This window comes from Lotus japonicus, chromosome 1 (assembly GCF_012489685.1).
Source record: "Lotus japonicus ecotype B-129 chromosome 1, LjGifu_v1.2".
Classification (NCBI taxonomy): Eukaryota; Viridiplantae; Streptophyta; class Magnoliopsida; order Fabales; family Fabaceae; genus Lotus; species Lotus japonicus.
Genome location: NC_080041.1, coordinates 116,723,112 through 116,750,383, shown reverse-complemented (window position 1 = coordinate 116,750,383; position 27,272 = coordinate 116,723,112). Strand labels below are relative to the sequence as shown.

The window sequence follows — 27,272 nt, the reverse complement described above, 5'->3', positions numbered from 1 at the left end:
AAAAAAAGTTACAAAGTATTTTTTTCTTGAAAAACAAGAAATGGAGATTGTATTTGATCTATCTTTCCATACAATCAGATGGCTCATAATATATATGATTTGTAACTTACCCCTTACCTATTTTTTAAGGTTCTTATCCATTTATATGTGTTTAACGTAACGTGATTTAATGGTGTTTCATCACCCTATTCCACAACAACTTTACATATTGACATTTGAAGAATGTTAGCAATATTTGGACACTAGACTTAGATTTTCACTCTCCCAAAACAAATTAAGGTGACCTATCAAATAATTCATATCTCTTTATATATTATATTTGAAATGTTGGTTATATGTGATGCAGCATGGAAAGGAGTATGGAAAATTTCAAAAGCAATAGTCGATACCCAGATTGGTCGATGTTGCCAAAAAAGATTCTAGAGCACTTGTGGAAGCTATTGACAATTCCAGATCAAGCTATAGCTAGTAGTGTGTGCAAGAAGTGGCATTCTTCCACCTCTAACAAAGCCAACATTTGGGCCCCGGATATCCCCTGGCTAATTACTGACATTGAAGACACAAGTCCACACTATAGTCTTTTCAGTATCTCACTTCAGAAAATCTACAAGATGGAAAAACCATTCCTGCCTTTGGACAATACCTTCATTGTCGGCTCCTGCAAGGGTTGGCTAGTCATTCGATCAGAAGTTGAAATATTTATTCTAAATCTCTTCTCAAAAGTTCGAATTGATCTTCCTCTTCGAGCTTCACAACAACATTTACTCAACTCAACCCCTACAGTTTTCACGATGTCAATGTGTGCCGATTTAAATCCCATCATTGTTGCAGGTGTCACTTTTGATGGAGGCCTGGTTTGGTGCAACATAAGTGATAAAGAATGGAAAGTCTACATAGGTGATGAGGAGTATGGGAATCTCGCGTTTTACAATGATAAGTTATATGCCATTAACCATGATGGTGACAAGATTGATGTATTCCGAATTGAAGATGATGAACTCATTCCTAAGGGTTCTATGTATGCTACCTTTCCAACAACAAGTCCAATATCAGACAATTTTGATATATATTTGGTGGAGTCTAAGGGGAGTCTTTTGGTTGTCAAGAGGCATTTTGAAATTTCAAGCATTCTAGGACAAACTATTAACTTTGAAATTTTCAAGGTTCAAGAAAGAATTGATGATGTCTCACCCCACCAGCTAGTCAAAATGGAAAGCTTGGAAGACCAGGTTTTGTTTGTGAGTGGCTTATATTGCGAATCTCTTCCCGCTAAACATTGCTCCATGCTTCAAGAAGACCACATATACTTCATTGGCCACCATGCAAAGGATGATAAGTGTGAGTTGGGAATCTTTTCGGTTAATGAGGGGAGTATGCATAGGGTGCCACTTACTGACAGTACCCTCAATTATCCCTATTGGCTTTGTCCTAGGTATGCATTTGCATGTAATTGCAAATATCATGACTCCACAGTGTTAAAACGCATAAGTGATTATGAAACAAATGTATAGTGGGGAAGAGTTAATCTTGTCCGTTGCAACTGGCTAAAGGTGTTACATTGTGGAGCCTCTGTCTTGTTTGATCTGTAATTTGACCTGGCTTTGAATGATTGTTTTGGGACTATAAAAGGCATATCTGGTGTGTTTTACTTTTTTCGTTTCATTGTTGTTCTGTTTTCTTATGTGTATTTTTCGTTTCTGCATTGTTCTTGTTTAATCTAGCTTTCCTCTGTTCCTCAACTGTGAGGGTTGTTCCCAGTACCTTTCTTTTCATAAATAAATCCATTTTGCTGTAAAAAAAAATACATGTATGATCCAATATAGTAAAAAAAAGATCAATTTATTGAAGGATCAATGATATTGTCACAAAACGAAATAAATCCATGATTTTGAACATTCACCACCAATTTATTTTAGCTGACCGAATGTTTGTGAAAGTGGCACTTTTGAAACCACTAGGTTATGTCATTGGAGGATTCACCCCTTATGCCAACAAGTTCCTTAATAGAAAGCAATGTGACTAGTAAACAAAGTCAACAAAGATATGTAAGCAACAATTCTATTCAGAGGGTATTCATGCAAAAGACATTGTAGAACTACTTGGAAATTTTAAAACAACCGCTTTCACAAAGGTTTGATCATCTAAGCTAAACTTAAAGTGAATATCCAAAAATTGGAATTTACTTCGTTTTGTACAAGGACAATGATCCTTTAATATGTTGATTTTTTTCTCAACTATTAGATCATGCTTGTCTATTAAGGTTTGTTTCCAATGTGTTGGCCTTTGGGGGCTGGATCCTCTATAGTGACATGAGCACCGAAGAGAGATCTCATCTATCTAAAGTACATTATTTTAATTTGTAGTATATTATTTTTTGTTTATATGAAAATTTTAATTGTCTGTTTTCTTTAACTTGGTTTGTTTATTAAACAATTTAGCCAAACAGTATTAAAATTGTATTTAATTATGAAGATAAGGTTTTATGTTAATTGAAAGATTTTTTTTCTCAACTGGCTGGTCTACTTATGTAAACACATACAATATATTGTTATTATTAAATTATTATGATTTCTGTTTTTTGAAAGTGGAAACTTTATTAAATTATTAAAGAAAATAGTAACAGATAAACACCCTTCTCAAAAATACACACTCATCAAGTGAGGTAAATGTACAATATTTAAAAATAAAGACTAAAATTAAGTATATATTCCAATTCATGCCATGTTTTTCAAAAATAAAATTGTATAGAAGGGTATGCTACTAGGCTCTGGTGCGTGGTGGTCCTTCGGGGTACCGAGTTATTCCTAAGGTAGCAAGTTCCTTGCTTGAGGTCTTTTCTTTTTTCAAGTGAATTTGTTTGTTGTCCTGGTTTACTCCGACCAGCGTCGCCTTGCAAAGGTCGATCTCCTTTTTGTTGGCCTTGACCGCTCTTGGAAGTTGGAGATTCCCTCCCTGTGGGACTGTGTTCAACAGAGTGTTGTTCACTTGGTGGCTAGAGTTTCTTCTCCCTTTGCTGGTCCTGTTATTTCTTCTTCTGTTGCTGATGGAAGGTGCTCTGGTCCCCTGCCTTATGAGGGGATTGAAAAGTCTTCTTGTATTGGTGTTGAAGGACCTTGCGGCTTCCTAGACGTCGGTGTCGACCAAAAAAGTCTCTTAGTGGAGCTTCTTCCTCTTCTGGTGTCTTTGATCCAGGGGAAGGGGTAGTTAAAGGGCAGTGTTCTATTGTGAAGGTTTCTCACCCTCATGGGCGACCCAGGAAAGGGAAGAGCCCGCCTTTGGTAGCGGAGCCTAAGTTTCCCTCCTCTATGGACCCCTAGGAGGTTGTTGTGGGCACTTTGGATAATCAGTTTGTGTCTCTGATTCTCAGAGTTCCAAGGGCCTTACCTTTGGGTGTTATGACGCGGGCGAGAGTGGCCTTGGCCTTAGAGGTTCGACTTGGTTTGACTTATGGTTGCTCTGATGAAGTTTCCCTTCAAGGCTGCATTGTAACTAATATTAGGTCTCGTAGGTTGAGGCAGATTTGATTGGGTGGCTTATGTTTAATGTTGGATTATTTTGGGTATATCTTTTATCGTTTTCTTTACCGTTATTTCAGTTAGATAATGATCACATTTGAATCATTCAAACAATGTCTAGGTAGTAAGATTAATACGTAGGAACACAATTATTGTGGAAATGATAAATGTTAAAATCTGATATTATACTACGATTGAGTCTTGAAATTAAAGAGATTTGAAACTAGTTAGTGGAGGAAAACCTCTTTTGTCAAATCATCTTTCATCAGGCTCTACGGCGGTGCTCGGTCGTGACTCGCTTGTGAGACTGAGGGTGCTGACATTGAATGTCGGGGGGGAGTACCTGCAAAAGAGACTCTGACGCTCAAGTCAGTGTGTGAGCAAGGAGAGAATCCATAAGTCTTAAAAGAACTCAAATAATTCTAAGATCGAATAGCATGTTATGTGAATGAACGATAAAACTTATATGTATAAGGTTGGTATATGTGTTTAGTGTCTCCTCAAGTGCAAGGGAAGCCCTTACATGGTGCTTCTGGGCGCATGGTTGGCTTAGTGTCGTAACGCTTTAAGTGTTTCATCTCAACCCTTTGTAAGTTGGACCGAAGTGATTCGTTCTTGAACTAGGTTGCACATGTGACCTTATGATGTGTGCTTAAGAGCAAACCCTTATAGATCGATTGCAGTGCCGTCGGGCTCTATGGCTGAAGAGCCCAACGAAACACACAGGAAATAAGGTATTGCCATTTCAAAATCTTGGTTTCTCTTTATATATTTCGTGTAGTCTTCAATCTATTCACGTGTATCTTAGATAGTGTGACATAAGCCCCAAAAAGAGCAGAGTAAGAGATAATGCCCATTTTCTTTTGATTGGATGTGTTTCTTTCTTTTATCAATCTCTTCCCTTTGTGCTTTCCATCTTTTGATGTTGTTTACTTGCTTTTATGTTCTCAATTTATAAAAACAGGAGGTAAATTCACAGAACAAATTAAAAGGCTCAATTAGGATGAATTTAAAAATGAATACATGTATTTTGTTAGTTCCATGACCCTGAATATCTGCGCATAAAATTATTATGTGTTTTATTTGACTTGGACACGCCCGATTTGTTCGTAGGATCAATTTCTGAATCATTTTATTTTTGCGTCTTTAAAATAATAAAATGTGAATATTACAGCAAAATTTCCAAAATATGTTTAATGTGTAGGAGAATATTTTACTTGCCCATCTTGGTATGAGCGATCTAGTCAGTTTTCCATCCAAAATCTAAAATTTTTTACTGACTTGAAATTCTTTTAATTTAGGTGACATCATATACAAAATTAAATTAATGATCTCGATGTTCATCATTTTCAAATACTGTTCCTGTTATTACACAACTTCACGATAATAATAAAAAAGTAACGTTTTAATTTGGATTGCAATAAGTAAACTATTTGTTGACACGGCAAATCAGGTTTGGAACAATTTCATTCACACTTATTTTAGGTGGAAATAGAGTGGAGAAAAAATATATAAGAATAAAAAGAAAATAAATAAAAGATGTGATGTGTGTTGTAATTAAAAAAAGAAATAGATTAAAAAATAAGTAGAAATGAAGTAAAGAAATAGAAATCAATGAAGTATACCTCAATCAGAAATGGTATTTCTCTTCTTGTGGATATATCATTCATCACCCAACAAATTCCACCAACTACTCCTTATGACAATGTTAAGCTGTAGTATGCAAACATAGAAAAATAATCTCTCAAGAATTGGGACAATGTCTAAAATAATTTTTTATTTACGCCTGGTCATGGGTTTCACCATATTACAAGAACATGTACCATTGCCCAGTCAGACGACGCAATTCAGAAACAATTGCTTAACCTACTTAGTCCACTCTTTTGATCAAGCTCTCATGTAGTTGTTAAAGAATGGTTCATTGTTAATTAGAAAATTAATTGCGGTAAATATAAACAGCAAGCCACTTCAATGTTTTATCCTTATAAATAGCAAGCTTCACATGCATCAAATATCAATTCACACACAAGTAATTACATACGTACACAAAATCATTGAAGAGTAATAGTACTGAGAGCCAAAATGGAAGTTGTCTACTTCCTTGTTACCATGGCTTTGGCATCCTCTTTTGCCTCTGCCTATGACCCGAGCCCTCTACAAGATTTTTGTGTGGGAATCAATGACCCAAAAAATGGTGGTATGTTTCCTAAATCCTCATAATTCCTTCAACCCAAATGTTATTATTTGTGACATGACTTATTAGATAATTAAATGACGTAGTGATTGGCTAATGAAAGTGGGGTTACACAACTACTTAATTTGAGGGTTACTTGTGCCTTTTGTTAGATAGGGCTTCACCTTTATTGGAGTTGCCCACTTGTTAGCTCTTGAGGTCGGACCACCATGAGTGGTAGTTTGATAGACACGCAACCCTCCAAGCTCTTAATTGCCTCGTGCTTATATTAGGCTTGAAATGTGACTCGTTTCTTAGGTTAGACTACTATGAGTAATAGCTCGGTAAATACACAGTTCTCCAAGCCTTTAAGCCTTGTGCGCATATCAGAGTTGAAGTGTGACTCACTCCTTAGACCAAGCTACACTGACTACCTTAGTGGTAGCTCGAATAGTAGTATTCAAATGTTGTATTTGTCATTTTAAACAAATTCCCACACCGTTTCCTCCAATTAGTAATTATTAATTTAATAAAAACGTGATTAATATGTTAATTTTTCGTCCTTTTACCAATTTTTTCTTTCCCTAATTATAATATTAAATTAAAAATTGTTTATGCATAATTTACAGTATTTGTGAACGGAAAATTCTGCAAAGACCCTGCACTTGTGAAAGCTGAAGATTTCTTCAAACATGTTGAACCTGGGAACACCTCTAATCCACTTGGCTCTAAAGTGACCCCTGTCACAGTTGAGCAACTATTTTGACTAAACACACTTGGCATATCTTTGGCTCGCATAGATTTTGCACCTAAAGGTTTAAACCCTCCACACACTCACCCTCGAGCCACAGAGATCCTTATAGTCCTTGAAGGAACTCTCTACGTTGGATTTGTCACATCCAATAACGCAAATGGTGGTAATCGTCTCTTCACCAAAGTGCTCAACAAAGGTGATGTGTTTGTGTTCCCAATTGGTCTCATTCATTTCCAATTGAACGTGGGAAATGGAAATGCAGTTGCTATTGCTGGATTGAGTAGTCAAAATCCTGGAGTTATCACCATTGCAAATGCTTTGTTTAAAGCTGATCCCCCTATATCTAAAGAGGTTCTTACCAAAGCTTTCCAAGTGGATAAGAGCATAATTGATTATCTTCAAAAGCAGTCTTGGTATGATAACAACTAGTTTCGTTTCATTCAGATTGTATCAACCTTGTATTGATTACCTCATGCAGTCTATATACAATTGCTATTGTAATAAATAAAATGCATGTGTTATTTTAAATATTGTAGCATTTATGTTTGGAGTTTAATTTATTTGGTGGAATGGAAGAAAGTTTGGAGTTTAATTTGGTTTAATACATTATACTCTGTATGGAATAATCCAAAGAAGCAATTAAAGAAGCTAATTGAGTTGCATATCAATCACATCAATTGCAATAGTTTCTGACCAGCTTGCCGTCCCGACGACATATCCTAAAACCTAAACCACCACGATGATTCAATTCCACGCAAACAGTTCAGAATCAAACGGAACAAAAAATTGCTCGTAATCACTTGAATCTGATAAAATAATTATTGTGTATATTTCATTTACAATACTTTTGACTATAAACTACAATATATATAGATTAGCAAAGAGATAAAAAGAAACTAAATCTATCTAATCATATCTCTATTTAAATAGATATCAGAGATAAAAAGAAACTAAATCTATCTAATCATATCTCTATTTAAATAGATATCATATCTATTTAAATAGATACTAATCTAAGATAGAGAAATAAATCTTAACTATATCTCAATGAGATAAGACTAATAATAGACTAAATCTTAACAAATATTCAACATAATTCCTTTTAAATTATGTCAACTAAATGCCTAAAAACCAAGATAAAATAAGATATAATTTATAAACCTCCCTACCCCTTAGTGATTGAAAAAACTACTTATCATGCTAAAGGGAAGTATCAAGAACATAATCAAATTAGGTCACAATAAAATGCCAACGAAGCGAACAAAAATCAAAAAAGAAAGCATGCGAACTGAACTGATTCCTCAGATCCTAAATTAGTGAAAGAAACTAAGAACATGGATTGTTCCTCAGACCCTCACTTCATCATTAGCAAGGACCATGTATGCATAGAGTAGTGAAATTCTCTCATAATTCACAGGCCAAAGTACCACCAACTTAAAAGTTTATGACAATTGACAAGTGAAGACTATTGATCAAAATAAACTGATATAGATACAAAAGGGGGCATCACCTGCATGTTAAGATCAAGGAGATGAAGATTGGTAACAACAGCTCTAACAATACTCTATCTAGCAGATGTAAATTCCTGCCTATCCCACAACGTAAGAATCGCGATGATGGATTGTGATGCCCACTCAGGCTTCCCTCCAGGCACATCAGCCAGATAAAGCATATTAATCCCCACCTCATAAATCAACGCCGATTCCAACGACGAAACCAAAAAGGGTGCCAAGTGAGTAACGACATCCGAAACACCCACCAACTTCTCCGCATTGGAATCAACCTCATTACCCCCGGCAGCATTACCAGAAGCCATGGACAGCTTCCGAATCACCTCGACGCTACCGGAGGCGACGGCCTTAACGGAGTAAACAACGGGAAACACCGTGGCGCGGAAGCTCTCGACAGGCAAAACAAACGATCGCGCCATGAGGGCATTGCGCTTCCTCCAAACGAGATCAACCATGGAGGAAACCCAATTGGACCGGATTGCAAGGGAATTCTCACTGTCGACGAGCTTATCTTCGGCGAGTCTGCTCAACCGCTTGGTGGTGAACTCCTGGAAGAGCCTCCCGACGAAATCGAACGCGACCTTCGCGACGATATCGGAACGGTCAAGCATGTTGTTGCCGATGCGGGTCCACCAGGCGGAGACGCGGACGAGGAGGTTGACATTGTTCTCGCAGAGCGTGACAAGGTCATCGCGAGCAAGAACGGAGCCGAGGGTTTTGGTGATGGAGAATCGGAGAGTGTCGCTGGGGCAGTCGAAGCAGTCGGAGATCTCCTTGTTGCAGTCGGCGATGAGCTTGGCAAGGCGGTAGGACGGGATCGCGGCTAGAATGGAGACGGCGGCGGCGGTGACGTCGAGGTCGGGGAAGTGGAAGTCGTTGCGGATGCCGCCGCAGACGGTGTCCCAGTGGTCGGGGGTGAGGCGCGTGGAGCAGATGAGGTTGAAGGCGAGCTTCTTGCAGACGGTGAAGGCCGGTGCTGCGACGATCTCTTCCACGACGGTTTTGGCGATTACCGCGATGTCGCGCCCCGCCGCGGACTGCTGCAGGGCTTGCAGCAGGGCGCTGGATTGGCGGAGCGCGTCGTTGGAGCGGAGATCCGCCTGGATCTGCGCGAAGAGGATGTCCATTGTGGTGAGATGTTGAATCTAAGAAGGATGGATTATTGAAGTGACATGAAAGTGAAAATTGGAAATGAAAATAGGGAGTGAAGAGTGAAGTTAGTGTTTGGTTATAGATTGGGGATTTGGAGGAAATGGAATGGAATCCTCATCACTTGGTTTTGCAAGTTTGAAACATTGGAGGTGTTGTGAGTGGAGAAGAGGTGATGAGTGGTCTAGTTGGGAAATCGGGTTTAACGCCCCAGCCCTTAGGCTCCCCACCCCACTTAAAGTGGGGAAATTACCGTAAAGTCCCTCCTGACTAGAACACGGTAAATGATAAACCGTTTTTAATATGACAAATCATTTACCGTTTTTTATTTAAACTTATAACAGGAACCAGAGTCATTTTCAACCCCATTTTCAAAACTCACTTTCCCTCCCCAAATCGCTCCTTCTCCAAATCGCTCCCAAACGTGCGTTCCTGAACCATATCTCCTTCAAAGCTCCGTTCTCATCATCACCAAAGCTCCCTCAAAGAACTAGAACTCTCATTCATTACATTCAAAAGGTAAGTTTTGATTTTCACCGATTCTCACCATTTAGGTTTAAATTAGGTGAATGATTCAACACTAGGGTAGTCGATTGATGATTAGAGGTAGGTTGTGTTGTCTGAAATTGCATGAAATGAGTATGGGTACGAGTGGGTTTCACGCCTATGTCGTGAATGTGTTTCACTGTAAATTCGGTGAAACATTTTCCGTTTTCAACATGGTAAATGATTTACCGTTTTCAACATGGAAAATGATTAACTGTTTTCATTATGGAAAATGATTAACCGTTTTTTAAGCCAGATTTTATTTTTCTTATTTAGTGAAAATATTTAAAATGCATATTTAATTAGTGAAAATAGATAATTTATTTAGTGAATTCTTTAATATTGAGATAACATAGATAGTTGAAATTACTTATATAATTGAGATAAATTAGATAATTGAATATTGAATAATTCATATTGAAATAATTGATAAAATTTGATGTTAATGCTATTAAATTTGTTTGCTTTGAATCGATAGCGAGAATGAAGGGCGAAAAGAGGTCTCGATCTACTAGTGAGGATGTAGAGGGTACCGAGGATCGACACCGACGCTTGCATGCTTCTAGCCGGCGCGGCGATCATGGTGCAGCCACTCAGGCGGTCGAGTCTTCAGCTCCGGCTGCTACTATGTCGTCGCCCATGGTTGAGTCTTCAACTCCGGCTGCTTCCGTGCCGTCTACCAGGGGAGAGTCTTCCGCTATGGATGCTACTGTGCTGGATCCTGTGGTTGACCTTTCAGATCCGGTTCCTACTCCTCCGTCTCCGATGGTTGAGTTATCTCCCTATGCCATTCCTCAGCAGCCTTCCAGCGAGGAGACATCTGGCGAGGAGTCTTCTTCTGACCATGAGCGAGAGGGGAGTAGTGAGGAGGAGCATATTCTTGAGGAGGAGCTTGATGCTGATGTCGTGCCAGAGGGTGCACATGGCGGTGATGATGACCTGATCCAGAGGGTGGCACCGTTTCCGGGGGGCCTGATGACCTGTCGCTTCTCACGCATTATGCTGATCACAAGGCTCCCTGGACGTGGCATTCACTCCTACGCACAGACCCGCGGTACATAGACCGTCGAGCATTGAGGCTGGCCACGGTTGGGGGGAAGGTATGGAACCTCCCTTGTGATGGCGATTCAGACAACCATACACAGGTTCGACAGCTGCTGCAGCAGACGGGTTTGTATCACCTACCTTGGTGCGGATACCCGGAGACAGACCCAGGCCTCATATTGGCCCTTGTTGAGAGGTGGCATGAGGAGACCAGTAGCTTCCACATGCCGTTCGGGGAGATAACTATCACCTTGGACGATGTGTCGGCTCTTCTCCATCTCCCCATGGGGTCGAGGTTCTACACGCCTGGCAGGGGGAGCGAGATGAGTGTGCAGCGCTCTGCGTCCAGCTCATGGGAGGATCCACCGCTGATTATCTTGAGGAGTTTGATGCGAAGCATGGCCAGACTATTCGGTTCTTTATGTTGAAGACCCTGTATGAGATTGCTTTGGGTGGTATGTCTTCATTATTACTTGATTAAATTGTATCTATTTTTAGCGTATTATTATAAATTGTTAACTTAATTCATTTCATTGTAGAGCACCGGTATGAGGATGCTGCCCGGATTTGGCTGGTGAACTAGCTTGGCGCGACGCTCTTTGCCAGCAAGAGCGAGGGATATCACACGACTGTCTACTGGATTGGGATGCTGGAGGACCTTGGGCGAGTGCCGAAGTACGCGTGGGGCGCGATTGCGCTAACTACGTTGTACGACCAGCTTAGTTGTGCATCTCGTAGAAAGACAGCCCAGATGGGAGGGTTCACCTCGCTCTTGGTGTCATGGGCATATGAGTACATTTTTGACCGCGTCATTATCAGGAGGGCGGTTCCGGACTACTCACAGGACCAGCCTACGGCGTAGCGGTTGTTTACGTCCCGGATCGGGCATGCCAGACTCGATGAGAGACGAGTCATGCTTGATGAGTTTACGGTGGATGACATCATATGGACCCCATTTGAGGACCATCGGGATCATCAACCGCGGGATTCGAGGGCCCTCTATTCTGCCTACATCAGGACACCTTTCGGCCGGGCTGTGAGGCGACATCTACCAGAGAGGGTTATGCGCCAGTTTGGCTACATACAGGATATCCCTCGACACCCCTCTGAGATCCAGACGATGGGGTCCCTTGCTGAGACCACAGATGATGCCTATGCTGACTACGTGCCGCACCTGGTCCCTCATGGGATCCCTGCTATACGTCCGGGAGACGGGGTGTCAGATTACATGAGGTGGTATTGCAGAGTGTCCCATCGGTTCATCATCCCTGATGATAGGAGGGAGGAACTCAGTGCCGTGGTAAGTTTAGATTCTAAACTTGTATATTATTTTATCCATTCAATTGTGATTTTTGTTAATGACATTTTCTTTGTAACTAAACATGTATATTATTTTTTGCAGTCTGCTATGCGTAGGGGTGTGGAGATGTTGGAGCAGCCACTGGAGGTGCCAGGTGCTCTTGCAGTAGGCACACAGGCCCGACTCCTCACTGAGAGGGCGCTCGAACTTTTTAGATCGAGTTCCTTCGTTGGTACCCAGGGAGTTGCCTTTGCTGCTGTTCGAGGAACCGCAGCTGCGGGAGGCAGAACTCGTGGAGGCAGAGCCCATGGAGGCAGAGCTCGTGGAGAGGGTGATCGTGGAGAGGGTACTCGTGGAGGTAGAGCTCGTAGACCTAGAGGAGGTCGTAGGGATCGGGGTCGGGGAGAGTGATTTTATGACTCTTGTATGTTATGTATATTTTTATGTGGACCATATGAGACTATTTATATTATGACTCTTTTTATTTACATGCTTTCTATTTTAGTCTTAATATTAAGACTCTTATAATGAAAAAAAGAGTAGCAACTACAACATAAATAATCCAATGCAGGTAAAATAACATAAATCATCCATGACAAACAGTTCGAAGGTTACACAACCAAATTAACCAGAAGAAACATGAAAAACAAAATTATTCCTCTGTGATATCGATGAAGTCATTGGGTCCGCAATCCTTTAGAAATACCTTGACTATGTTGGGCAATGTTATATTAAGATAACAAACAGATCTTCTAGGTGCAAACAGAGCAACCTGCAAGTAAATTGCAGACTTTAATCCAACCATGCATAGTTGTCCAAATGAAGCAAGCTTAATATTTAGGTTCTAGAGGATAGACCTTTTGGAGAACGAGAACAGATCCAACAGTTATGTCATTCGCAAATTCACTGTGAGTGAAGGTCTTACGATGGATGCTAGCATCAACGGTACCCGTAGGGTCTTAAATTATTGCAATCGTGAGAGAAATAAATAGGAACGATGTACGGTTAGAGAAGGGGGACAAAAGCAAGGGGGATAAAAGCAAGGACATACCTTGAGGGTAGCTTTCGCATCTCCGAAACCGTTGGGAGTGCAAGATTTGATAACAGCAACAACATTCTCCACTCTCTCAACGTTCGCTGTCATTGAGCCCGGCGGAGTGGCAAATCCCCACTCTTGCAGGGCTGATAGCCAAGCATTTGAATTGAAATCATGATCGGTTTCGGTTGATCCGTGTTCGAGCACACGCCTCACGATTTCCTGGTTCGGAATTAGTGGTGTGTTAGGGGTGGATCTACGGGCATACATGGCAGCCTGGATGGCGCCAGCCGGGCCAGGAATGAGAGGACGAGAGCTGCCAGAAGTGTTGCTTTGACGTTTGCAATGGCGGACGAATGCATTTGGGTCTTGTTCCATTGTGTGTTTTTTTTTTGTCTAGGTTACAAGACAGGAAGAAGAGGATGAAGAGTAAGAAGAAGAGGCAATACACAATAGAGATTTATAGCAGAATGGTCAGAAGATTTATGGTGTATTGGTGGCTGGTAGAAGTGTGGTTGGGGTTGGTGATTGAGAGTAATGTCAGGTTTCTAGTTTGTTGTGTAGTGGATGGAAATGACAAGACTTTGATAATGAAATGAAATGTCAAATGAGCTTTACTATTCAGCAAATGAACATTGCACGCAGTGACCTGTCAATCTATGGTGATGTCTACATAGTGAACTGCTTAACAACCTAAGGATAAGGGCCATCAAATTAATATTACAGAGCGTTTACAAATGAATATTACACAATAGGGAACACTCAATCCGTGGTGATGTCTACATAGTGAACTGCTTAACAACCTAAGGATAAGGGCCATCAAATTAATATTACAGAGCGTTTACAAATGAATATTACACAATAGGGAACACTCAATCCGTGGTGATATCCACATAGCTAGCCTGACTAGGACCAAGAGGACCACCAAAATTCGCAAGTCAAGCTTGGAATTCTGCAGCGAACATGGCTAAACGTGGACCATATGGAATGCCTCAGTATTTGGAGGCAGTATTAGCATGACATTGCCACTGGGGAACAAAAGGCAGCATAGGGTGTCCAGGAGTTAAATGAAGCTATATTATAGGGAATAACCACATAATTAGATAAATTCCAAATACAAAAATTAATTGACAAGCTAGTAGGTAACCAAAATATTAGTGTACTTAATCAAAATATACATGTATAAAGTGATTTATCACATGACCAATAGCTATAATAGAATGCACATCTGGTAGACCGGCTCCTCTCAGTGGAAGGTATGTGTTACAACCCATAGAGGAGAAGGTTATGAAAACCACTTGGAACCTTTTTGCCATAATGTATCCTATCTCTGGCAGTTGCATCCATTTATCAGGGGTGGCTGGGTCACCATAAGGAAGAGTGAGTCGATCATGTAAGGCAGTAACAATCTGTCCGGACCACATGGACTCATACATCAACCTATTATGATCAAGTTCTCCTATCAACGATGCTCTAACCCAAGGCCAACCGTCCTCACCAGAGGAATGCCTCAGTAATGCAGCAATGGATCTATAGCCACAGTTGCCATCATCCTCAACATTTGTAACTCCGTCTATATATGGATGGAGAAAGGCTGGAAAATGACTCATGAAATAGCTTGTATCAGAATTCTTCACACACTTCTTCCTCTTTGCTGGTTGTGAACCTTCTTTGCTGGTTGTGAAGCCTTCTTTGCTGCTTGTGAAGCCTTCTTTGCCGCTTTGATCTCCATGTCAACATGTTCAAACCCTGAAGGATCACGAGTCAAGGATCCTATTGCTTGACCCTTGGGTGGTTTGCTCTCCTTCAACGTAAGAGTGTGGTTGGACTTTATCTGAACCTCAGGAGTACACAGTGAACTGCTTTCAGGACAATATATCGCCCGAAGCTTCCTCCTAACCATACTCTGCCCTCCAGTGTCAGTGCATCTACTTCTGGGTGCATTTCTCCATGGTTTAGGCCGCAAATATTTGAGCTGCCAGTCTCTGCAACAGGTACATGCTCCTAACTTAGGCTCTTCCAGAATGGATGAATTGCCTCATACGGAATTCTTTCGTAACCTGCAAGTTCACAAACGTGTCACATTCAATAACAAATAGAAAAAGTTGACAAGAGAGTGGTTGACCGGTAACTTGCAAGTTGACAACCGCAAGGTAGTCCATGAGTCTCTCTCAATAAGCAATCGCATCTGCCGCCGTAGGACTTCGTTCTTGTCTGTTCAGCATCAATGAGTTGCAAGCATTTGTTTGACACAAATCCTCTAATATTTATGTAGAATGGGGTCTTGAAAATGTGATCAATTCTGTTAATACTGCGCTCAAACGATGCTACTATCTCAGTGTGACGATTCATGGTCAAACTATGCGACGCATCCCATGAAGTGGCCAGGTCGCCCTTGCTGTTCCGCAACATCCTCTTCAAGCTGGCATGTGCATCTTCAGCCCTGCAAACAAACAGCGCGCCTTATTACTTTATACTTTAAAACATATAAGAATTAATACTGTAATAATCTATCAAATGAAAAACATATAACAAGTAATAACATATTTCTTGTACCTGTTGCTTGTTGTTGTTCCAAAATGCATCACATGATTTGTCCATGCCTTGGAAAATTTCTCCTTGTGGACCGACCATGTAGTAGAACAATAAGTGATAAAGTTTCTGTATTTATCCTTGCACATTTTAAACAATTCCATCCAAAGACCTTCAAATTCTTCAACTGTTGAAGCATCTAGCAAGTTGGCCCACTTCTCCATAACCTCTGCAGCAAAATTATCCGTGCCAACATACAATTTTCACTTTGCCAAAACACACTTGTTTATGTGCCACAAGCATAATAAATGGGTAGTGGTGTGAAGGCTTTGTTTAGCAGCACTCAATAAGGCCAGATCTCGGTCAGTCACAATCACTGTAGGCAACCTGGATTGGTCGGCAATAAGAGACTTCATACACTCCAATGCCCAAATGTAGTCATATGTGGCCTCACTGCCAATGTAGCAGAATTCTATGGAGTATGTCTTATCTGTGGAAGTCAGACCAACAATCTCGAGCAAGGGGAGTTTATATTTGCTTGTCTTGTAAGTGCAATCCATGATCACTACAAAATGGAATGTGTTGAACAGTTTGACAGCATTCGGATGAGCCCAAAATACATCTCTAATGACTTCCGATCCGGGTTCATGTCTTTCAAAGTGAACATAGTTGTCATCGTCCAACTTCTTCAGCAATCGTTGCATCTCTGTCAATGACCCACGAACAGATTGTCTAAACCTCTTGCAAACACCATAAATTTGTCGGATGGTAGACAAGTTTGCATGATTTTTTTCCTTCAAAGACAACAACATCTTTCTCGGTGGAACCCAAATCTTAGCCTGTTTTATCACTTCCTCCTTCTCAACACTAGTTAGTCGACCAGCGTAATTGTGGCCAAGTAGTGACCTACCTGGTTGATGGATGTGTTTACCATCCATCACCTTCAGCCACCAATCTCTACCATTTTTCGTAGGTCGTCATTTGAGTCTAAATGGGCAACCTTCCTTTTGTGTTGTCGTTCCTTCAACAAGATCAGAGTCTTTGTAGGGAGCATACTCACCATGCTTCTCACACCCCAGAAGCACATATTCTTTTCTTCCATTCGCACCACTATCAGACTTTGTGATCACCAGAACAAATTTATTTCTAATAGAAATGTCGTGAACCCATTTCAGAAGATCAACTCGTGTAGGGAAACAATGTTTAATGATAAACAAGGCATAAGGCATAAACAAGGCATAGACAAAGCATAAAGAAAACATGCAAAAATTTGTTCAATGAGTACCTGATTAGTCGCATACAAATGGGAGACATCTATAGTTATACTCGGGGGTTCAAATGGTGATGGTTGCTCCTCTTTAAGATGATCATTTTCAGCATTTATCAATTGTGACTCACCAAAAACATAAGAATATGTCATCTCTGGAAGTGAATACGGTAAATCAATGTTCATATCCAATACGGTAAATCAATGTTCACATTCAATACGGCAAATCACAGTTCATATTAAATACGGCAAATCAAATTTTGTATTGAATATGAACTTTCATTTGCCGTATTTGTTCACGATACAAAAACCTTAAACTACCAACTTAACTACCTAAACTAACTACTAAACTGACAACTAACTACTTAAACTAACTATAAATAAAGTTCTAAAAACTAACAACACTTGCCAAGAGTTTAAAGCTTCCCTTGGTGGTGGTTGTGGTGGAAAGAAGGAAAGTGGAGATGTTGGTGGTGGTGGGAAGAAGAAATGTGAGGGAGTTGAGGAGGGTAATGTTGGTGGAAATGAGTAATGGTCTGTGACCTGCTGTTTGTCAGATAAAGTACAGGGGGCCTGAGAGGAGTTGGTGGAGGGAGGAGTAATGGTGGAAAAGGTGATCACACTGTCAGGACATAATACGGTTAATTCATTACGGTTAATCATTAACCGTATTTGTTCTTTGGTGGAAGGAGGAGTAACGGTGGCAAAGTTGTTCACACTGTGGGAAAAAATACGGTTAATCATTAACTGTGTTCCATATATTGAACACGGTTAATCATTAATCGTGTTCCATATATGGAATACGGTTAATAATTAACCGTGGAGTACTTTTGGGATAAAAAAAAAGGGTGGGGCGAGTATCCTAAAGGGTGGGACTTTAAACCCAATTCTGGTCTAGTTGGTAAAGGTTGTGTTTGAAGGCACTAGGAGCTTGAGAACAATTTCCATTTGGGCAGATTTGGTTGTAATAATCAAATCCAATTAAAGAACCATTGAGGCTTAGTTAGCTATGAGATTACTTTTTAGTTTTTACACATCCAAAATTACTATTTGGGTACTCTAAAAATTTCTTCCCAAAATAACATTATATACATTTTTTTTTAGAAGCTAAACTCTAGAACTCTTGTTGTTTGGGAAGGTCTTAGATGTCGAGGCGTTGATGTGGACCCTTGCTGCCCTTTATGTGGCGATTTTGGAGAGATGACGAACCACCTCATGTTGCGCTACGGTGCAAGGATTTTGGTTTGCCTTCGGAAAAACTTGAATTTTCGGAAGTAACACATTTGGAAGACGAAATCATAGAAGTAAAAAGGTAATTTTTAGAACTTAAGCTGCCGGACGTGTAAGTTTTTTCTCATTAATTATACTTTGGTTCTTGAACTTTCAAAAACAAAAAAATTGTACACTTTCATACATTGAAATTCTGAAAATACAGAAACGATAGAATCTAAAACTTAACTTCTAAAAGTGTAAACATCTTTTCTCGAAAATGACAAATCTAGAGTGTGAGAGCGGATTTGTTTTTACAACTTAAACTTCCATAATCCAAGTATTTTATAAGGTTGTCTAAATGATCCATGGAAAAGTTTGGGTGAAATAACTCATGGTCTATGTAGATCAATCACAGTTAAGACAAGTGGAACATAATTTTCATATTTTATTTATTAATTTATTTATAAATAATCATATTAATGAATTAGGGTGAAGTTAAGTAACTCTCATAAGTCGTTCAGTCAACATTTTTTTTCTTCTTAGACTTGAACTTTCGAATGCAAAAGTTTAACTCTTCCTTAAAATTCTAAAAGCATAAAAATTGATTTCTAGAAGTTTAGCTTGTTTTATTTTTGGTAAATGGGAAATAGAAAAACAACAACGCAGAATGAAGAAACAAAATAAAAACTAGCCACACCCCACTAGAGGAGCTATCTCAGCATGAGGTGAGTTCCAAGTAGTGAAGTCCAGACGCAACCTCAATCCGAGCTTAGCTAAGGCATTCGCAGGACGATTGTGCTCCCTAGTCTTATGCTGTAGGGAAACTTCCCAATCTTGATGGAGAAGGCTTTGCGCTTCAGCCAAGTAAGAGGCATGAGAGTACAAGTTGAAAATTATATAAAAGATACTTTGAGAAGAATTATACATTCACACTCTAATTTTTATACCATCTCAATCTCATTTTCTCTCATTTTTATTTCCATTTTTTTCACAGCACTCATTATTTCATCATCTCTTTGCTGGAGTTTGAATATATATTTATTGTTTTGAGCATAAGCTTTTTCTATAGCTAGTGTGCAAATGGTAATTTAAAATGTGTAAAAGTAGACCCAACATTAAGGAGCTTATATTTTTAGGAAGAATACTGCATATTACACATTACTTTATTTTCAGGTTGAAAATTGAATATTTTTAAAGCTTTTAAAATACATTTATTTTATCATTCTCTATCGCATTAATTAACAACTTTGTTTCACATTCAATGAAACTAAATCCACCTCCAAATTCCACCACAAGATTAAGATAACAGAAAATCAGAAGCCTATAAAAAAAAATCAGAAAAGAGAAGTAAAAGCTATGTCTAATAGGAAAGAAGAAATGAATAAGAGAAAATAAATAAAATGAGGTGGAAGAAAAAATAAGATGTAAATGAATCGTGTAATTAATCATTAGTCTCATGTCAGCGCATTAAGCTGCAAATAGCTGGTCTATATTTTTTTTTTAAACTAAGAGGTAAAAATTGAAATCACAACCACTTATTTAAAAATGAAATACGTAACCAATATTATAACAACCCACTTCACTACCGGTTCATATTCTATGCTTTTCCCTCCTCGTTTTTCTTACACAATTTTTTCACAAGAATTTGCCTATAACTACAGTGTCCCTAATTAATTTTCTGCTACCATTTTCGTTTTAGTATTACCACTTCCTCTTATCATAAGCATTATATTTTAGAGCTTTCTACAATATATTTTTTTTTTAAATAAAAATTTGGGTGTGTTCAACTCTAATTACTACGGATTAAGAATTGTCACCGGGACCATAAACAACTTACAGAAATACATATAGATTATTCATCCAACACGGCTCTCAAATCCGCAATGGAAATTGAAGATAGAATTAATTTTTTTAAAAAATAATTTCTCCTTATCAATTCAGTCATCCCTTTGCAATATTAAAGGCCCCCTATGCAATTGCACCATCCCACTCAAAGTATATCGTACAATTAAATTAATGATGTTGATGTTCATCATTTTCAAACACTCTTCCTGTTATTCAAAATCTTTATAATAATGAAAAAAAAAGGTTACGTTATAATTTGGTTTGCAATAAGTAACTATTATATTTGTTGACAGGGCAAGTCAGAAAGTAAAAACTTGATTCACACTTTATTTTAAAATAGAAATTGAGAGCAAAAAGGAGAGATAGAAAACAAACGTGATGAGTTATGTAATTAAAAGAAAAGAAATAGATAGAAAATAAAGTGAAAATTATTATGATTGTTAATTAATTATTGCTCAATCAGAAATATATGGTCTCTCTTCCTTTGTGAACATATTATTTATCACCCAATTCTTTAAAATAATTCCAAACTCCACCAACTACTCCTTATGATGCAATGCCAGTTAAACTGTAATTGCAACCATTGAAATTAAGATAAGCTGTCAAGAATTGAGACAAAGTCCATATACTAATTTTTTATTTACGCCTGGTGGGTTTCACATTATTACGAATAACATCATGTACCATGCCAGCATGCCTAGTCAGAGGACGCAATCCAGAAACAATTGCTTTAACCTACTTAGTCCACTCTTTTGATCAAGCTCTCATGTAGTTGTTAAAGAATGATTCATTGTTTTTTGAAGGTAGGAATGGTTCATTGTTAATTAGAAAATTAATTGCGTTAAAGATAAACAGCAAGTGAGCAAACCACTTCAATGTTTTATCCTTATAAATAGCAAGCTTAACATGCTTCAAAACACACAAGAAATTACATACATACACAGAACCGTACCGTTTAGGAGTAATATAGTGAGAGGCAAAATGAAAGTTGTCTACTTCCTTGTTACCATCTTGGCTTTGGCATCCTCTTTTGCCTCTGCCTATGACCCCAGCCCTCTACAAGACTTCTGTGTGGGAATCAATGACCCAAAAGATGGTGGTATGTTTCCTAAGTCCTCATAATTCCTACTACCCAAATGTTAATTAAGTTTGTTTTTCGTTTAGGTCATGCAAGCAGTGATAGGGCAAGTTGATGGAAAGTGGGGTAGTCTTTTTTTTTTTTTTTACGATGAAAGTGGGGTAGTGGTTCCCTCAAAGATAATTCCTTTTATTTTTTTAGTTTCTTATATTTTTTTTTTATAGTTGTTCTCTCAAAACTCTGGGGATTAGAGTTGGTGACGATATCAAATCCCTATTATCTTAGGCTAGCTTTTAGTAGGCTTAAGATTGTCTCTAGGCGCCATTTCATTTTTGGGACGTGATTTATTGGATAATTGAATGATGTAAATTTACTAATGAATGCGAGGTTGCACAATAATTTTTTTTTAGATAAGACAAACTTAATTAAAGAAGTATTATAGGTACTTCAATCCCATGGTGAAAATACAAAGTAAAGGGAAATGCTAATAAAAGGCCAAGAAAAACAGAGTATTGTGTGATGCCCAGGCTACGGGAGAAAAGAATAAAAACAGAACCAGGTTACACAACTACTTAATCTAAGTGTTAGTTGTTCCTCCGGTTAGATCTTCGCCTTTATTGGAGTCACCCACTCTTTAGCTTATGAGGTCGGGCCACCATGAGTGGTAGCTCGGTAGCCACAATCCTCTTAGCTTTTAATTGCCATGTGCGCTTATGATTCGCTCTTTAGACCGGACTACCATGAGTGGTAATTCTATAGATACAATAGTAATATTCAAATGTTATATTTGTTTTTCTAATTAAATAAATTTTTACACCGCCTCCTTAGACCGGACTTCCATGAGTGATAACTCCATAGATACAATAGTAATATTCAAATGTTATATTTGTCTTTCTAATTAAATAAATTTTTACACGCCCTCTCCAAATAGTTATTGTTGATTTAAAAAAAAATAGTTTAATATGTTAATATTTCGTAAACAAGTAATTAGAAAACTTGTTTCTCTAGTTCTTTCCCTATTTCTAAGATTACAATAAAAATTGTTCATGCGTACAGTGTTTGTGAATGGAAAATTCTGCAAAGACCCTGCTCTTGTAAAAGCTGAAGATTTCTTCAAACATGTTGAACCTGGGAAAACCTCTAATCCACTTGGCTCTAAAGTGACCCCTGTCACAGTTGAGCAGCTATTTGGACTAAACACACTTGGCATATCTTTGGCTCGCATAGATTTTGCACCTAAAGGTTTAAACCCTCCACACACTCACCCTCGAGCCACAGAGATCCTTATAGTCCTTGAAGGAACTCTCTACGTTGGATTTGTCACATCCAATAACGCAAATGGTGGTAATCGTCTCTTCACTAAAGTTCTCAACAAAGGTGATGTTTTTGTGTTCCCAATTAGTCTCATTCATTTCCAATTGAATGTGGGATCTGGAAATGCTGTTGCTATTGCTGGATTGAGTAGTCAAAATCCTGGAGTTATTACCATTGCAAATGCTTTGTTTAAAGCTAGTCCTCCAATTTCTCAAGAGGTTCTTACCAAAGCTTTACAGGTGGATAAGAGCATAATTGATAATCTTCTAAAGAAGTCTTGGTATGACAACAACTAATATTAATACTCGTTTCATTCAGATTGTATAAGACACTTGTACTGATGTCACCTCATGCAATAGCCTTCTCTATACAATTGCTATTGTAATAAATAAAATAAAATGCATGCTTTATTTTTTGATATTGTAGCTTTTATGTTTGGAGTTTAATTTTGTATTGTTGAAATGGAAGAAAGTTTGGAGTTTAATTTGGTTCAACACATTATTATTCTCACGTTAAAATTATTATTTGGGTGTACTTTCTCAAGTTAATTTAATTTAATAACAAGGATCCCTTAATACTCCAATCATATATTTAAAGTGTGTCGAAGGATTAATCAAGAAGAATTAGTTATCCAATTATGTTTGAGAGATAATGGAAAGGAGACCCTCAAACTTGAAAACGACTAAGCTTTTTGCCTTGCGACTTGCCTCTCTCACTCAAGAGAAGGTTAGGTGATCCCTTTTTATCTCCTTCTCAATTAGGTCAAACCAATAAGTCTCTTCCCTTTCTCCGATCAATAAGCCCCCTGATCCCTTTCTTTTCTGAGTAGGCAACAAATGACATACGGTAACATTGATTTAGTGTCAACATCGAGACTCATGTTACATGGTATGATACTAACTATTTAGCGTCGGCCCCGGCCGGGGGTGACCCTACGTGTTAGCGTTAGATTAACCAACAATAAACTTACGCAACTCACTTGCTACTTCGGCCGACACAAATTCATAAAAAGTAGCATTGGTCGTATAGACCAACTCTGAATAGTGTCGGCTTGGCAGACGTTATATATGTACAACGTAGAAAATAAGTCTCTCTTGTCAATGAAAATTTAACGATGAGTTGCAGCCATTTGCTCACAGCTAACATGTCCCAAAATTAGTCTCTCTTGTCCAGGTCATACAGTGCCCCCTAACTCGGAATTACAATGCTTATTATCTCAAAGTTAGGGATATTGTTTGTCCTAAACGAGACCGCCAACTTAGGAACCCTAAACTATTAGCAAATAATGCAAGTTCTCACCAAATTTGCTTTGCAAATTTTCATGGAGTAAAATTATTTGATTTATTTTACCATTCATATAAATCCATCCACACCTTATATTTATCATCAATTTCATTAGTTAAGCATACGATATTGGTCACTCTTGACTGCAACTTCAATGTCGGGTTGCATTACAATTCAGGCTGGATTAGGAATGACATAGTCCAGCCAGAATTGCATAGCAATCTAACATTGAAGTTACAACCAAGAATGTCCAATTCTCAAAATCAAGTATGTGTAAGAAACATGTTTGCTCGTCTGGTCCCTATTTTTCCTACTACTCATGATCTAGCAAGCCTAGATGAGGATTTTGCAGGACTTGATCTAAATCAAAGAAAAAGTTACTTAGACCCCTCATCATTTGATCAACTGCAATTGCAAACTAATATTGACTTGTCTGCTCGTCAGTCGTCTAATACAAATGATGAGTCATCTAATCAAGACACACCCTCATGAAGATCATATCTACAAAAAGATTGGAGATATAAGGCTAATTATCCACCTGAGAAAGTAATTGGAATCCTCCTGAACGAGTTAAAACAAGATCACCCTTCAAAGAAAACAATATGGCATTCTTCTCTAAGTATGAAGAATTCAACAACATGACATTCATCTCAGAGATTGAACCTAAATATGTATCTCAAGCTCTCAATGATATGAAAGCTGGATCTTGGGTTTATAAGAAAAATTTATCAATTCGAAAGAAGTCAAAAGTTTGGACCCTGGTTCTCATACCTAAAGATAAAACTATTATTGGAATCAAATGGGTATTCAAAAACAAGTTGAATGAGGATTGAAAAATCACAAGAACAAAGCAAGATTAGTTACGTTGCAAAAGAATACAATGAATTAAGCTTCACTCTCGTTCGTGGTTCAAGGAGTCGTGTTTATCCCGCCACCTTAATGGTTGGCATTATGTATCCAGATCATGTTTTTGACTAGAAGGCTGACCTGGACTGTGCATTCATCCTAGACTAACCCTAGGATACGTTGACTGATGACTTGATAATCGGATTATGTCGTTTTGAACATACTATCTTATTTGGATTAAACTATGTTGTTTAATATGAACATGTTTAACATGCTACTATATGGCGTCATGTTTTTCTTTTGAGTTGACCCTTTCTTGTGTGTTGCGTGGGCGCTTAACACCATAGACGAAGGAAGTCGACGTTGAGATGAAGTGTTGCACCGCTGAGGATGCCTTGCTCACGATGGTCGATGGACCTTTCTTTGAAAGCACCACTAGAAATGCCTGATATTTAGGATGATTTCATTTTGGTCCCACTTTTGTTAAAGTTTCTTATTGATTCAAATTCTCCTTGTTTTAATTGACTTTTAAATTATTTGATATTATGATTTTAACCCTTAAGAAATTGGTGTACGTTACACGCATGAATGTATTAAAAAGAGTTTGGTTAAAATAGTTCTGATACCCATGAGGCTTTCACATAGTTTACTATCTTTATCATGATGAAATGTATCTCCTCAATTATTTTTCCCCTCCTTCTAAATGGTAGACCATGCCGATTTACTTTTTATTCAACAATCAAAGTATTATCAAATAATTAAAGCAATAAACAATTAATGGTGTGACTAGTAAATTCTTAAATAAATTTTATACTATTTAAATACTTAATTATTATTTTAAAAAAATAAAAATGGAAGTGTTAAAAACTTTAGAGATGCTAATAAATTTATTCACCAAAAAAGAGATTCCAATAAGTTTATTATTCTTTTCTGAACTAACCATTAGTAATAATTAATGTTAAAAAAAAAGTAAAAAATTAATTTTATATTTTATTAATAAATATTATATTTAATCACATCAAAATATATTAAATGAGCTCAAAGTTTTAAAAGTTGACTCATCATTTTTTTTAGAGGGACTAAGCCCAAAGTTGACTCATCGTTTTTTACATTAATGCTTTCTAAAGTCTATTTTATTAAAACAAATAGATTTATACTTTCTTTTTTTTTCTCGTTGATTTATAAAAGGCATATCTGGTGTGTTTTACTTTTTTCGTTTCATTGTTGTTCTGTTTTCTTATGTGTATTTTTCGTTTCTGCCTTGTTCTTGTTTAATCTAGCTTTCCTCTGTTCCTCAACTGTGAGGGTTGTTCCCAGTACCTTTCTTTTCATAAATAAATCCATTTTGAACATAGTAAAAAAAGATCAATTTATTGAAGGATCAATGATATTGTCACAAAACGAAATAAATCCATAATTTTGAACATTCACCACCAATTTATTTTAGCTGACCGAATGTTTGTGAAAGTGACACTTTTGAAGGCACTAGGTTATGTCATTGGAGGATTCACCCCTTATGCCAACAAGTTCCTTAATAGAAAGCAATGTGACTAGTAAACAAAGTCAACAAAGATATGTAAGCAACAATTCAATTGAGAGGGTAGTCATGCAAAAGACATTGTAGAACTACTTGGAAATTTTAAAACAACCGCTTTTACAAAGGTTTGATCATCTAAGCTACACTTAAGGTGAAGTTTCAAAAATTGGAATTTACTTCGTTTTGTGACAAGGACAACGATCTTTTGTAAGATTTAATAGCATGTTATGTAAATGAATGATAGAACTTATAATAGCACGGAGAGAATTCATAAGTCTTAAAAGAACTCAAATAATTCTAAGATTTAATAGCATGTTATGTAAATGAATGATAGAACTTATATGTTTAAGGTCTTGGTATATGTGTTTAGTGTCTCTACAAGTGCAAGGGAATCCCTTAGATGATGCTTTTGGGTGCATGGTTGGCATGGTGTCGTTACGCTTTAAGTGTTTTATCTTGACCCTTTGAGTTTGAGAGGCTGCTTGAATACTTTGTTAGTTGGACCGGAGTACTGGTTCATTCTTGAACCAAGTCGCATAGGTGACCCTTATGATGTTTGCTTAAGAGCAAACCCTTATAAATCGACTGCAACGTCATCGGGCCTTATGACTTAAGAGCCCAACGAAACACATAGGAAATAAGGTATTGGCATTTCAAAATCTTGGTTTCTCTTTATATATTTCGAGTAGTCTTCAATCTATTCACATATATCTTAGATAGTGACATAAGCCCCAAAAAGGAGCAGAGTAAGAGATATGCCCTTTTTCTTTTGATTGGATGTGTTTCTTTCTTTTATCAATCTTTTCCCTTTGTGCTTTCCATCTTTTCTTTTTTGATACATCGGAAAAGTAAATGAGCAAAAAATAGAAACCAAGGGATGCCTAGCGCATCCTTAAGAATGATCACTTGGAGATCTGGATCGGGGGAGAGCACCCTAGCGAATCTCAGCACCTCATCACGAGTACTTGCCTTGGCCATCCAGTCTGCTGCTTTGTTCGCATCCCGTGGTACCCAGCTGACCAGAACTTGCCATTGAAGCTGTGTCAAATTCTTAATCTCAGTCACAAGCAGACCAAGGTCTGGGGGAAGGATCTGGGGCCTATCCTGCCCTGCATTAACAAGTGTTTTACAATCCGACTCGCATATAAGTTTCCTCACGCCAAGGTTCCACACAAGTTGCAACCCATCACGTAATGCAATGGCTTCAGCAAGGAAGGAATTTCCATGAAGCATTTTATGCGTGAAGCCTTGAACCCAGTTGCCATTGTGATCTTGAAGCCCCTCCCATGAGCTTGTCACAAAACGATAACCGAGGGGGTGAGCCGTCAT

At 38.2% G+C, this 27,272-nt stretch overlaps 4 protein-coding genes and 1 pseudogene across 4 annotated transcripts; 3 read left to right on the top strand and 2 right to left on the bottom strand.

Moving 5' to 3' along the window:
* Nucleotides 1-347: 347 nt before the first annotated feature.
* Nucleotides 348-1,511, top strand: LOC130721059 (putative F-box protein At5g66830). The gene has a single exon (XM_057571794.1). It carries the CDS (start codon nt 348-350, stop codon nt 1,509-1,511), a length of 1,164 nt encoding a protein of 387 aa, XP_057427777.1.
* A 4,051-nt stretch (nt 1,512-5,562) lies between these two features.
* Nucleotides 5,563-6,896, top strand: LOC130732504 (germin-like protein subfamily 1 member 17; annotated as a pseudogene).
* A 7,124-nt stretch (nt 6,897-14,020) lies between these two features.
* LOC130721016 (uncharacterized) lies at nt 14,021-16,120 on the bottom strand. Its single transcript, XM_057571743.1, has 7 exons — nt 15,904-16,120; nt 15,660-15,789; nt 15,232-15,471; nt 15,073-15,088; nt 14,670-14,862; nt 14,207-14,622; nt 14,021-14,101 (listed from the first exon to the last, which is right to left on the bottom strand). The coding sequence occupies exons 1-7, from the start codon at nt 16,118-16,120 to the stop codon at nt 14,021-14,023; spliced, it is 1,293 nt and encodes a 430-aa protein (XP_057427726.1).
* Nucleotides 16,121-20,790: 4,670 nt separating this feature from the next.
* On the top strand, nt 20,791-22,694 carry LOC130729662 (germin-like protein subfamily 1 member 17). Its single transcript, XM_057581481.1, has 2 exons — nt 20,791-20,983; nt 22,019-22,694. Exons 1-2 carry the CDS (start codon nt 20,791-20,793, stop codon nt 22,570-22,572), a joined length of 747 nt encoding a protein of 248 aa, XP_057437464.1. The 3' UTR covers nt 22,573-22,694.
* Nucleotides 22,695-26,738: 4,044 nt separating this feature from the next.
* LOC130721007 (uncharacterized) lies at nt 26,739-27,272 on the bottom strand. The gene has a single exon (XM_057571734.1). The coding sequence runs from the start codon at nt 27,270-27,272 to the stop codon at nt 26,739-26,741; it is 534 nt and encodes a 177-aa protein (XP_057427717.1).

Coding starts and splice junctions, on each gene's coding strand:
- LOC130721059 (XM_057571794.1), top strand. CDS start 348: ATGGAAAGGAGTATGGAAAATTTCAAAAGCAATAGTCGATACCCAGAT.
- LOC130721016 (XM_057571743.1), bottom strand. CDS start 16,120: ATGGATTGCACTTACAAGACAAGCAAATATAAACTCCCCTTGCTCGAG. Junction 15,472..15,659: donor ACTTATTGTTCTACTACATG/GTCGGTCCACAA, acceptor GTTTGTTTGCAG/GGCTGAAGATGCACATGCCA. Junction 14,623..14,669: donor CAACCAGCAAAGAGGAAGAA/GTGTGTGAAGAA, acceptor GTCATTTTCCAG/CCTTTCTCCATCCATATATA.
- LOC130729662 (XM_057581481.1), top strand. CDS start 20,791: ATGCTTCAAAACACACAAGAAATTACATACATACACAGAACCGTACCG. Junction 20,984..22,018: donor CAATGACCCAAAAGATGGTG/GTATGTTTCCTA, acceptor TCATGCGTACAG/TGTTTGTGAATGGAAAATTC.
- LOC130721007 (XM_057571734.1), bottom strand. CDS start 27,272: ATGACGGCTCACCCCCTCGGTTATCGTTTTGTGACAAGCTCATGGGAG.